The 14,199-nt window shown below is 35.6% G+C and overlaps 1 protein-coding gene across 2 annotated transcripts in view; it reads right to left on the bottom strand.

The window, feature by feature from the left end:
• DNAH5 (dynein axonemal heavy chain 5) overlaps positions 1 to 14,199 on the bottom strand; it is a 139,459-nt gene that overhangs the window by 94,482 nt on the left and 30,778 nt on the right. Inside the window, exons 12-19 of one of the 2 annotated variants that reach the window (XM_062567994.1) lie at positions 12,379 to 12,486; positions 11,567 to 11,652; positions 10,454 to 10,775; positions 6,072 to 6,278; positions 4,839 to 5,010; positions 3,426 to 3,571; positions 1,053 to 1,209; positions 287 to 523 (exon numbers count right to left, since the gene is read on the bottom strand). In XM_062567994.1, coding sequence (XP_062423978.1) covers positions 287 to 523; positions 1,053 to 1,209; positions 3,426 to 3,571; positions 4,839 to 5,010; positions 6,072 to 6,278; positions 10,454 to 10,775; positions 11,567 to 11,652; positions 12,379 to 12,486 — 1,435 coding nt within the window. The remainder of the gene's footprint in view (positions 1 to 286; positions 524 to 1,052; positions 1,210 to 3,425; positions 3,572 to 4,838; positions 5,011 to 6,071; positions 6,279 to 10,453; positions 10,776 to 11,566; positions 11,653 to 12,378; positions 12,487 to 14,199) is intronic. The other variant, XM_062567993.1, reaches the window with a different exon arrangement.

The raw sequence follows: 14,199 nt of genomic DNA on the forward strand, positions 1-14,199 counted from the left end.
TTCCTACACACACTCAACTGCATATAATGTTTAATATCCATTTCCAAAAAGTGGAGTCAGTCCTAGCAGAAAGAGCACCACCATGGCATGTTTCCCCTCTCATAGGAAAAAAAAATCCTTTGGAAAAATATCATGTTATCAACTGTGGCATAACAAACAAGCTTATTCAAAAGGTTTTCCCCTCTTTTACATGTCTGGCTCTGTTTGAAATGGTTCTGGGATATTACATCTAGATAATTTCTTCTCATAGATTAATGAGGAAGCCAAAGCACTGCAAGAAGGCCACCTAAGAAGCTGATCATAGAAGATGCATGGATGCGCTTGCGTATGGTCTCCAGAGTGTTCCGAGTGAGTTTCAGAAGGGCATCAATGTTACAACGATTGAAGTAGGAAAGAAGTTCATTGGCTTCTTCCTCTAAAACTTCCAATTCCTTTCTCTTCCTCTTTGCCAGAGCTGATAGTTCAGCCAATATCTCACTGGAAATGTGGGAGGAAGTCAGGCTTTTTGCCCTTCTTTCCTCTTCTGTGGATAAAATAACATTAATCTAGTTAGTTAAACTGACTAGGAAACTTAAAAACACAATAAAGCAACTACCCAAATGCATCTGAAGTATAGTTAATCTCTACAGGAATACGATTCTGGCTAGATATAACCCATTTGTCATCTGTACCTCAGTTTATTGGTCCTTACTCCTTACCTACTCCTGTTAATCTTCTCTACTCAGTCTGAACTGGCATAATTACCATGAGAATTTAGATAGTACTTCTTAACATTCAGTCTCTAGGAAGTCCAGCTGTTAATTAATGTAAGTAGCGGTTTTTATAGGATTAATACTTAAACACGCAAGTTAGATTGATAATATTGGCCTATTTTGCAGGTGTTAGATAATTGTGAGATGATCCATCATTACCCAGGCAAATTCAAACAAAAGGCTTTAGACACTAGACACTGGTTAATACTTCAGTCAACTGTGCTACAATGTCCCCCAAAACATATTATGAACAGGGAGAAGGAACAGAAGCACAGAACTACAGTATCGTCTTACCTGAACTTTTCCCATTTATTTCTCCAGTGGGCACAACTGACTTTTCATCTTCTTTTGTGCACTGTAACTCAGTTTCAAGTAACATGTTAATCAGCTCATTAGCAGCTTCTTCCACCAGTGAGCTTTTTAAATGTAAAGTCTGGGAACCTTTTCTACAGAGCTCCTGTTATGAAACCAAAACAAAAATATGTTCTTGCATTCCTTATTCTTTTGATTATTTCACAGTCATATTAGCCTTTATCAACACAGATTTCTAGACCCCAGATTAATCAGAAAAAGCTCAGCGCACAACACTATTTTTAAATTGGTTTGTCACAAACTTTAGTTTTGGATTCTTGTGCCAAACAAGATATCACAACTGTCTTTCAAAGTTGGCGTAACTTATTTCCTAAATTACATAATTCACTTGGTGTTAATGTTATGAATCAACTACTATAATATACAGTTCTAATAAAATGTTCACAAAAGCAAGTATTTCTTCAACTTATTTCTTAATTTTCTTAACTTTGCAATGCATACATGGGAGACCTTAATGGGTTTCCCAATCATTATGGTTTTATACTAATTTGCTGTGCCGTAAGGAATATAAGCCAATTGTATTTTCCATTTACAGTTAAGTATGTGGTAAAGTCCATAGAAAGCTGTACTTATGATTAGAATAAACAGAAAAGTTATAACTGGAGGGGAAGAAGAAAAAAAGAATGGGATTTAATGAAAATCAAAGCTATATTAAAGTACAGGTTAGATTTGTTTTTTCTTTAAAACATAAGGTAAATTCATGAAGTACACTTTAGCCAAGTATAAATTTTATCTATAATTGCCTTTTAATTTTTTATTCTTTGTTATCTCCTGTTTCTTTAAGCTCACTCAAACCTGGATACATCTATTTAATTAAAATCAGTAATGGAAAAATTCTGCCTGTAGCAAGACTCAGTCATTTCCAAAGCTTTAAGACAATCTTTGATCTTCTCAAAGGTTCAGTCTAGTTGAGAAAGAACCTGGGTCTGCTTTGCTATATCAATGTATCTCTTAAACAAAATGGTATGTTTTTTATCCTCTGTGTGCCTATTCTTGTAGCAGCAACTTCTTTAACATGAAGACATCTTTCAGATGATAAAACTTACTTCTACTCCTTTCTAACTAAAAGCTAAAATAAGTTAACAAATCTCAGTACTAGTTTCGTTGTATCCCTAACTAGGATTAGTACATCAGTCACTCTATTTAACTCACATTGATAAACCATTGCAGTGTTATGATTGCTGTTTAGCAGTTCAAGCTTTCTTTCAGAAGATTAACATTAAGCAATATTAATTATTACATAGTACTGAGAAAGTTTTCATGCTCACTTTCTTATACTTTTTTACTTTAGAGAATATACACTTTAGTAGTAGCCCTACCAGGACAGTAGCAGCAGGATCAAGGTAGAATTTTATGGATTTTGAAGTTTCTAAAGGTAAATCGCTCAATAAATAAATAAAAAAATAAATTTACAATATTAACTACAAAAAGCCATCATGATGGACAGAAGAAGGAGGGCCAGTAAGAGAGAGAAAGTGAGAGAACCAAAGCTTTTGTTTGTAGCGTTTACTGCTACAAGAAGCCAAGGATGGGGCACACACTACTTGATCTTCTACTGCCTTCTCCACGGCAAATTCTATTTCAGGAGGGAAAAAAAAGTTAGACGTTATATTCTAAAATGCTAGAAGCTCTCACAATTGCCTTATAAAAGAATAGTTCTGGTATTTACTTTTTTACTAATTTAATCAGCTTTCACCTAACTAACAGCTAAACTAACTAGACTAACAACTGAAATGGTTACAGTTCATCCTCCTGTACATATAAGTCTTTGGATGGGGTAAAGGAAGAAGCTCCTCTCAGAATACCTTCATACAGGAATCCAGGCTTCTGAGTATGTATTGAACATCTCATTACCAATGTGAGCTCGAGAGAGCTCAAGATTAAGAAACACAATTAGTTCTGTGGTATTTACTCTCTCAGACAACCAAGTGCACTTGTCATGGGGCTCTTCACAGGCATGAGACGGGCAATTGCATTACTTAAAGGCACTAAAAGGCAACAAGGACAAACAGAGAATGCCAAGGGAAATACATTCAAGCTGAGTGCTATCAGAGCATAAAAGGAATATCATAGAGTAGCTGGCTTGACATTAAGCTCAGAAAGGAATGTCCCCCCTCAGACATCTTTTCATTTGGCATTTGTGTTCATTTCTAAGGTTCCAGTTAAATAACTAGGTATTTCCTTATTTCATTTTCCTACACGTTCTTCATTAATTGTGCAGTATTTCCATCTCACAAGAAAAGGAAAATACCTTAATTGAAAGGCACTGAATTTTTTTTAATGAAAATTTTATCTAATAACCTCAGTCTTTTGGATAAATTCCTCACAGTTCAGCGGTTCATCTTCTGGCAACTCACAGAGAGGCACATTACTCATTTCTTGAAGGACAGCATCAATACGAAATTCAACCAAGTCATTCACTCGATCAAGCAATAACTCCAGCTCAGCTTTTGAAGCAAACAGAAAATTCAAAACACGCATGAAAGTTTGAAATAATAGTGTTTTCAGAGTCTTGCTTGATTTTTTACTTCAAACCATATTCCATTTCACCAGAATTCTATACTTCCAGCAGTTCATATTGCAAGGTTCACCACTGAACTCTTAATTAATGTTTTGCACAACATATGCTCATCTAGCATATGCTGCACATAGTTTATATATTTTTATAATATTTTGTATTATCCTTCAGGTTAAAATGAGCTTAAAGGATATACATTTCAAACAGAAATACAAAGATATTAAAATTCAGTTATGTGCTATTTCAGGAATACATCTCTTTTTCTTACAGCTTAATTTAGTATTTACTTGGACAGCCCACTAGCAACAGAAACTTTTGACAAATAAAATGTCCATCCTTCAAAAAATTTTAGAAATTAAGTAATAATCAACATACTGGAAGTTTTACAGTTTTGTAGCATGCTTTTCAATGCTGAAATTGAAATAGCAGCAAGGTGCCTGTTTCAAACTAAAATTACTTGTATTGAAATTAAATACTTGAGTAGAATGTCAAGTAGGCATGCAAAATGTACTTTAATTTTTCAATTAAACTAAAAAAAATCACACTGTAACAGCTTAAGTCATTTCAAACACCAAAGTGTGTTTGATGTAATATTAAAGCTGAAGCAACAGAAATTTGGCATCTTCAGAAACAATATGATATTCTTTGTGCAACCTTGTGCAATTCACTGCAGTCTTGTGATATTCTTTCAAAAAGTCTACAAATCCACCTGTTTTCTGAAGCTGCTCCCCAGGAAAGTGTGTGTGTGTGTGTGTGTTTTAAAGAGATTGACTTTAAAAAGAAAATTTAATAGGACAAGCTATTGAGCAGTGCCAGTGCAAAGTCGGTTGAGATATTATTCCCTCAGAAGTTGTTTTGTATATAAAGAAACAGAAGGCAAAATTAGTAAAAGTATGAAACTTGAAGCTCTTAAGAAAAAGTAACTATTGTTCTTTGAGGTCAGAATACACAACAGTTTTTGTGCACTATTTTATGTTTAATTTAACCATACTGCCATCACATCCAAATTAGCAAATATGGAAAAGCTGTGAAACAAAAAAGTTTAAACAGTTTTCGTGAAGTTCAGGATAGATGGGAATTGCCATTTCTTTCATGTATAAGTGAATTTAGTGCAAGTCATTAAAGGACAATAAGCTTAATAATATACCCTATATTCATATAGAAATATATGAGCAGGAGAAGGCAAGCAGACTTACCTAGCTTGTAAAAAATTGTCTTTATATATTTCTCAACATTCAAGGATGTCCAGCTCAATAACATCAGACCTGGCTGGATAGCATCGTCTATATTAGCTAACCAAGGAGTCATCAACTGCTCAATAGGGTGCTGTATTTTCAATTTTATTCTTTTATATTCCACTAGCATCGTCTGAAATAAAGAGAGTGAAAGCATTAGTTAATAATTACAGACATAGACCTTTTTATGTCCATGTATTTATCATGACTTAAATTAAGATAACTCCTCTGCATATCACTGCAATTCTTAAGAGACAATAATTTGGGAATTTTTTTCTAGTATTTTTGGCAAATGTTCAATTTTTCACTTTTCATATTAATGCCAGTGCTACTTTACATGAATGAAGATATAAAGAATATCCTTTATAGATAGGAGAACATTTTTTAGGGAACAGCTTGCATATTTCAGTTCCTAAATGGATGTTCTGGGAGACAAAAAGCCTAAGAATTAATTCATCTAAATGAGGTTTTTCAGCAGCTTTATTAGACCACCTCTTCCACAGCTTTAAATTGTTATTTATTTTTAAATAAAGCTAACTCATCTTTAACCTCCTTACAGTTTCACATATTTTGCAAGAAACAATCCTTACAATAGCTTTAGGGCTTGACACAGTATTTTTTCTTAGTTCAGAATAAAGTCATCCTTTGAAGCCATAGTCTTCCGAACACGTATTGTTGAACCCTCCTCTTCAATCCTCTAGACCTGTCAGTTCATACATAGACAAAACGACCCACGGGATTTAAAGAATGAGAAAAAAAGGAAGTTCTGGCTATTCCACAAATTTCTATGTCAAAGACTGGTGCAGAAACTACACTTCCATTTGCTGTTTACTGGATGTTTTGCACTTTTAAAAAGAATATACCACCTGCTCCTCCCTCCCACTCTGTCAAAATAGAGTGTATCCAATGCTGACTCCATTATTGGATGACAGATAAATTACTTATCATTTAGAAAGCTGGCAACATAGTTAGGCATCCTGTAAATCTCCTTTCTCCCCATCCTCAACCATTTCCCAAGTTCTATAGACAGCAGTGTCTTCTGCCCTAGTGTCTCGTGAGTCTAAAAGATAAAAAATAGACTTCTCTTTCTTTTAATGTATAATACTTAGTCATCTTCTTTACCTCTCCTGTTTGTATAGAGCCTAGACATTTTAATATACTCTCGATACCTCAAAACAACTAAAATAAACCTACCTGCAAACTGTTGATGTTCTTTTTATATCGCTCTCTATTTTGTTGAAGAGTACATGCAAATGGTGGGATTTCTAGGCACATGTGAACCATGCAATCTGTTTCTCTGATTAAAGTTATTATTTGAGGGTCAAAATTCACAAATAATTCTCCTGTTTCTGGAGATTTTACCAAGAGAGATGCCTGAAGTCCTGTTTTAGCCAATTCAATCTGCAAGAAACAAAGTCATTTTTCCTTATCAAACATGTCAGTACAAAAACACATTTCTTTTTGGACACAAATATCAGTTTGGCACAATCAGATACTAAAACTAAATATTGATCTTTCTCTGGAGATATTCAAAACCCACCTGGATACAATCCTGTCTAATATGCTCTAGGTGACACTGCTTGATCAGAGGGGTTGGGCTACATGATCTCCAGAAGTCTCTTCCAACATCAACCATTCTGTGATCCTGTGATTGCTATAAAACTTTATTAATGTAACCTGTATGTACCTGAATGCTTACCAAGCAAATTAACTTTTCTTCATAAGATAGATATTTTCCATAAGCAAATTAACTTTTCTTCATAGCATAGATATTTTCTGTAGGTTCTTCAATTTTGTAAGTCCCATTCCATGGTCAAATATTAAAAGCAGAGTCATGGACTTTTTGACTTCAATCCTCTGAAAATGGAAATCTCATTTCCTTAAAGCTTTTTGCACATTCTGAATGCTAAACACAATCTCCTTGATGAACTACATTTCGTCTTGCATAATTTCTTCAGACATGTTTTGTTACTGATTTCAAGTTTCTTTCCACTTGTTTCGCACTACCTAATAGTTATGCTGGGCTCTAATCTTACCTACAACTCCTAATTATATCCAACCTTTGGGTAAATTTAAAGAAGACTAGAATTAATGTGAATTATTGATTTTTTGTTCTTGAGTGGGAAGCCTATTCACACTATTGGTGTAATTGCCATATTTGAATATTATAGTACTATCTGCTATATTGTTATTGTACATATTATTAGAAGGGAGAACAGTCCTAAGACTACATATGGAAAGCTTACTGACACCAAGAAGTCCTGGCTTAGGTAAGGAAAATTTCCCTACAGGAAATAATTTGCTGCTATTCCTATTTTCCAGTCCTCCTTTTGCTGACATAATGTTATTGTTCATTATTTACTTCTCAAATTTGATACATCACTTTTAGATGGATCTTTTTTAAAGTCATATAACACAATGATTTCTTGTAACCCAATGATTTCTTTGTAGGTCCTTTTTTCCTTTTTGTATAACGTACACTGAAGCCTGCTTGCTGAGACAGTGTCTCACATTATTATGACATTTTACACAACATTTCTCAAAAGAACATCTAACCAAGTTTTGCCAGTGAAGTTATCATGCTCCATCCACTAGCATCAAACTCACTCTGTATAGCTGTTTTAAATAGCAACCTTGCTGAATTTTTTCCCCAAAGTTCACCCACAAATCTCATCATATTCTCTTTTGTGCTTCAGAGACTCGCCATCCTCCCTGCTAATCTTTTCCTCTCCCATTTATAACTTCTATGTCATTCTCACTAGTAAGTAATGCATATTGGTAGCAGAAATAAAGCAGTAAAGGCTTACTCTTACACTACCATAGAACTGCAGAAACTTTTACACTGCCTAGTATTTTGTCATTTTAGTTTGTCCACACTGAATCTAATGCTAAAAGAATGGCTTTAAACCTTATGCTATTAAAGGAAGGGGCTAAAAAAGGTGGTGGCTATTCAGTAACAAACAGAGAAAAGCAAAAAACGTTCTAAAATATCAGAAAAAAACACTAAACGATTTCCACTGTAAAAAGGGCAAAAAAAAAAAAAAAAAAAAAAAAAAGTAGGAGAAATGATTTATGCTATGGCCCGCTTTCTTTTATATATGTGTGCCCCATAGGACAGTTGCCCCGCTCTTCTGTTCACATGTAGAGCAGGAGCTCCACCTTGTGTTCTGGGACACTCATGTCCGCAGTAGTCACCTCATGGAAAGAGGAGAGAGATGACTAACAGTAGCCAAATTTTTTGAACTGTAGGCAAGTACCTGGATGATAAAGCGGATATACTTTTCAAATACATTCAAGACACATACCTGTTTCAAACATATGGAATTGTGTTAAAATCCACCTTCCTTTGTTCCCAACTAACACTTGTAAATTTGGAGCAGACTTCGTGAATTTTCATGGCTGCCAGCTGGGATTTGACTGTGCTATAGGAGAAGCCAGATTCTTACTTTGAGTATAGACCAGAATAGGGACTAGGACCTCACATAGAAAGGCATCAATGAGAACATAAAAAAGAGTATAAAATATTTCTCCAGTGGAGAGCATCTCATTGATCTGTTGTTCTCTACAGGCGTACATTCATGGTGGTTAATCGTCCAGGGAGAGCCTCATGCCTTGGATGTTAAAGTCATTTTGTAAAAACAGAAAGGAAAATTTACCCAATGACTTCTATCAAAGCATGGTACAACTTTTATATATTGGGAAAAAAATCATTAGATCATCTGGCCAATGGAAAGAGATACAACTCCACAAGCAAGAAGCATACATCCTGCTTAGTCTTCATAACTGGGACAAGGAGCCCCTTTTAAAAGGTGACCAGGCAGGGACCTGGTATCAGTAGCAGACATTGAAACTTATCCTCAGTATACTTGGAGCTGCTGAGCTAATGCAGTTATCTGGCACAGTACTGGAATCAAAATTGAAGTTGAGTCCAAGATAGAAACACCAAACAGAAATGCCAGTGGTTTCCTGAAGTACCACACCCCCTCTTCTGAAGAACATGAAGGTATGGATACTATACAAACACCCTATGAAGAGCCTCTGTAGTCAAAGAGGGACACTCAGGTTAACAGAATAAGCACTTGAAGTTAAAGATATTGGTATATCCAGATGTGGTAATTTTCATTACTGCCCAGGCAAAAGATTGTTTATAGAGGTTCATAGTGCACAATTTTGACCTGATGTACTTGAAACATGATCACTAATGAAAGAACAGTTGAGATTATACTCTGCAGTTCCCTGATGCCCAATTCAAAATTAGTAACAGGCTTCTTATCACTAAGAAATATCCAGTTCCAGAACCGAGGCAGTCTGAAGAGAAGACATCATACAATCTCTAATCCTGTAGTCCTTTCTCCTGAGTATTAGTATGCCCAGCCAACACAGACATCACAGCACATAATATCAGACAGTCAAGTCTGATGATCTGTTAACCCTTCATGGAGAGAGCAAATGTGTAGGCTGAAGGAAGATTCGGGAAATCACAGTATATTCAGATTGGATAAGACTGCAGGAGCTTCTGGTCATAGATCATAAGATGGACTTTTGGAAGACCGATGTTTTTCCGCATCAGAGACTTTGATATTTCTACAAAAGCTGGAGTTGAGCTCCAAGAACAAGAGGTAGCCTCATTGTTGATTGTGCCACCTCCATCATAAGAGTTATCTGAGACTTTGACCCCTCTCCTTTCAGATGTGAGAGACTGAGGCCAATTTTTCTGCAAAGTGCTCATTGCCAAGGCAACAGAGAAACTGGAGGTGGAGGGTGTCCTGATAGGACAGTAGAAACATGCAGAGAATTCAGGGCTAGAAAGTACTCCTTGAAGAAGACATCTGATCCGAATTTACATATTAGAAAGCAATCAGAGGTTCTACATACAAAAACCAACAGATAAATCCGTCAAAGAGATAAAGAATTTAAGGCAAGCTATGTTTTCTGAGGAATATTAAACTACAGAGTGTAATGCCTTACCAAGTGGATGAAAAGAAGTGAGCATTCTGTTAATTCTTCAGAACGCTCTGCCATTTGAGACAGGATGCTGTATATATGTCACTCAAAGAGTACATGTGGATTATCAGTCAAAATCACGTTATCCACACCAGAGGAAACATCTGTGCCTGATTTCATCTTGAGCTAACCAGACGAAAAAAACTCTCTCCTCCCATATGATCTTATCGCAGCTGAGTCAGTAGGTCATGGCAGAGAATAAGTGGAAGCTAAAGCTATCACTGAATCTTCCTTATATATTTCCATACTAAATGTCTTTCATTATAACCAACAAAGTCTCTCACGTGCTCCTAAAATCAGTTGCAGGCAGTATAGGGGCTACTTATTAATAAAAACTCATTATGAAAGTATCTTTTCTCATTTCATCCCTCTCTTAGGAGGTACCCTTTCCTAAATCTATGCCTTGGCATACTTGACCACTGCTATTAACCAGAGACTCCTTCCCACTGCTGTAATGCAGTGTTTCAATGGTACCTGGCACAAAGGAGAGCCAACTTGGTCTGGATATTATTAGCATATCAAAAAAAATGTAATTTTTGAAGAAATATCCTAATCGAATTCAGCTTTTTTACCTGTTGAAGCCATCCCCTGTGATAGATCACCTCAAACTCCAGAAGAACTTTTCCTACTTTGTTGTAGTTGCGGATTATGCGCTTGCCATCTGCTGTTTGTAGAACAGCTGGGTGCTGTTGAAAAGACTCCATGGGTTCCTGGATCCTATGGAAAAGGTGGCGTGCCCACAAGATCCTACCAGCTATTGGAGGCAGATTACGAGCCAATGGAGGGTCCAGCTTCTGTTCAGTGTAGAGCTTAGAGACTGTTTCTATGTCATGACCATAGTTTTGAAGGATTTTCAGGTACTTTTCATCAACACCAAGACTTGGAATTCCTAATCTGCTAAGAAAATAAAAGTCATTAGAAATATTCCTTCAAGACTTCTGAAATTCTTTTTGCACATTGTTGGAAAAACAAACACAATCTTCCCGTGCAGTCTTTAGAAAACTCCCTTGCATTCTTTAGAAAATAACTACTTTATGAGCAGAGTTTTCACTAAGCTTGAACAAATACTATTACAACGTAATTCCAAGCAACCAAGATTTAGGCCAGATGATAAAAGTTTCCAAGTAAGCCTACACATTTTCTACTTTGTCTCTGTTTTCTAACACTAAACTAAAATTATTTGCAGCCAGTTGTAACCAGTCACCACCAGCAGTCTATTCCAATAAACAGAATATAATAAGAAAAGTGACACAACAAAGACTGAGGCTATTTTGCAACAATAGGAATCTATCGAGTCACATTTCACTCTTTCCTGATATAAGTATTTTGCCTTTTTCTAGTTGCCCTGTAGCAATAAATTAATTTCATCATCAAAGGACAAAACTAAGGCATATATGTTAATAGCCAAAACAAAGTATTCCCATTCCTATTCTAGCTTTAAAGGCACAGTTCAAAGTCTATTTATAGTTTACATTTTCCAGTACATGGAAATAGATGTTTTTTATTCATCCGCACTACTGAGGAAATACCCCTTACCAAAGCTGAATAGCTGGAGGAGAGGGGGTTGAGTTGTTTTTCATTTGTATTTAAGACGTTTCCTGCTCTATTCTCCTCTTTTCTACTACACTCAAAGACTTATTTCCACTGCCTGACAGAATTCTAGCAAACTAGATAGGACACAGTACCTTTCAAATTTCTTCAACATCCTCAGTGCTCTTTCAGTGTTCAGAATATTTTCAAAGGTAATGTCCATAAAAGTCCTTAACTGATCCTGGAAAAGATAAAATAATTCTACAGTATAGTACTACATCAAATATTACCTACATATTAAATATAATAATAGGTGTTACTTGATAATATTTATCATATATTATAGATATATAGTGTTTGTTTATGTGAAAACAACCTCAATAAACATCATTTTTCTCTTTCTTCCATCCTGAAAAAATGAAACAAAATACAACCAACTTTCAAGGCATTTTCTTCTGAAGTTCTCTCTGTCGCTGTAAAACCAATAAAAGCTTTGGTACCCTCAAACATTCCGCCATGCTGAGAGCCTCAGAGAATGCTTGCTTTCCTCTTCAGCAGCCAAATCAAATATTAACTTTATTTATATAGTTTTTCATGATTTCAGAATTAAGAGAAAATTAATTATCTCTGTTTTAGGTGCTACGCTCCCATTCACCCAACAAAATCATGGGGTTTTTTTGTGTTCTTCTTGCTAGCGTTAATTCCAATAAAGTAGGGTAATGAGAAATCTTTTTGATGGAGGACCTCTTAATAGGCCTTTTCTGGCCTATTCTATGAAACTGGCCTGAATGTAAGATAGTAAATGCAAGTTTTGAAGTGGAGATACATCAGAATTATTTTTCCATATCACAGTAGAAATGTTAAGATTTGCATTATTTTTTTTTTGGTGGTAGCTTGCATAGAGGTACTTTGCTTTCCAGGAGAAATCATCAGGAAATTAAATTATTATTTAAAACATAAAACTTACGTGAAGATCATTTATCTCTTTGCAAAACTTTTCATAGTCTTGGTCAAAATCAGTCTTGCGCTGATCCAAAAAATTGTACTGCTTGTTCTTCATAGTGTCAATAATGCTCTAAACAGTTTCAGAGAAAAAAAAATCATCAAATTGTCTTATCAAAAAAGTATCACATTGAAATATTTAACTCGATGAGCTGTGCATCTTTACAATTCGCCTTCACCATTAGTTAACCAGTATTTGCTAAGCACTATAAGCAAACCAATACAATGTGTTTGAAAAAAGCAAGTTGATGCAATGGCCAGGTGAATTTCGTTTATGTTACTTACTCTTCTAAGTCAATTACAACTGACGGAAAATACAAACTCTAGCTTTTCATCAAAGATACCTGTAACTTATTAAATATTCTCTTATGCAAAGGTTCAGTACTTTAAAATATAAACGAACAATATTTAAAAGTTAACAAAGTTCAACTTCAATACAGGAAAATAATTCCCTCATTAGTATTTCCCATGTCTTCAAATTAACTAATTTCATAGAAAAAGAGACTACTCAAAAGTCCTGGTAAGATGCAACATTCATCACCCCGAGGCTTATTACTCCTGACTTCTCTTCCATTGTGGCTGTCCACTCAAATGAAAGCATATCTTCATCAGCATCTCCCACGACTTGTCCATATAGCTGAAGAATTTGAGTGATAAACCAGTACTTTAGTATTTCAGTGCTTCAATGGGTCGTGTAGTATGTCTGTATAGAGTTTGCAGACTGTACCAGAGCACTGGGCTGATAGTTACAGGTGGTTTTTCAACTGAAAGTGCCCCAGATGAGATGCCTGTATCTCAGCCTAAGAAAATAATTCCTTCATAGCATGACCTGAAAATCATGTGTTGCTGAGAAGTCTGTTGGCATAGCTTTAGAGAGCAGTTCACACTGAAGGGAGAAAAATTTTTCCCCTCTGGAGGAGATCTTGGACCAAGCTATCCTTTCAGTAGTGCCTAGATTTCTTTCCTGAAGATAGACAGTTCGCTACAGGAGGGAATAAAGGAGGAAACAAGCAGGTGTGAAGCATGTGGTCAGGAGCCCGGAATCCAGGCTGCACCCTGGAGTGCAACAGGGAATTGCTCACATTTTACCCTAGGGTTAGCTAACTAAAGCAACAAAGTAATTTACTCATGGTGACAGCAGAAAGGAAGAGGGATATGGTAATGCAAATTAGAACACCACATTTTATGTATTGCCAACATATGATCTCTAAAAGCAGTCTACATATTACATACAGTGAATACTTCTGATTTATTTTGACACTTATAAATGCCATAATTATCATGACACTGTTCTAATTAAGATATATATTATAAGGAAAGTTAACTGTTGCTCCAGAAAACAGGGAAGACTACTTGTTACATGTCAAGTTGTGCTATGAAATAAACTTAATCTCAGTAAGAAGGAAGGAAAGAAAAGAACATGATTTAGCACGGTTATATTCTTACAAGTGTTCCTTGTTGTTCAAGTCTCACTTGTATTAGATAAAAGGGCCAGGAAAGACGCCAAAAGAAGTAATACAGTAGTAATACAAAGAGATTTTGCTGCTACAAAAGAAAAGGTCTAGACTTGGAGAGCTCTCCAGCACAAAGCAGCTAAGTCACTTTTCCCCATTTCTTACCCCAAAGAGAGTCCTCTGTGAATTAACTCTTTATACATTCAGGAAGGACAAAGCTATCAAGTTGTACTCTAGATGAGTACAGACTTTGAGCACATCTAAAAATCTATTTTGCTGGAATAAAATGTACCATTTCCTTAATGAAATGAGGTAAATTTAAGAGTTCAAGA

Source organism: Rhea pennata, chromosome 2, assembly GCF_028389875.1.
Source record: "Rhea pennata isolate bPtePen1 chromosome 2, bPtePen1.pri, whole genome shotgun sequence".
In the NCBI taxonomy this organism is placed as follows: Eukaryota; Metazoa; Chordata; class Aves; order Rheiformes; family Rheidae; genus Rhea; species Rhea pennata.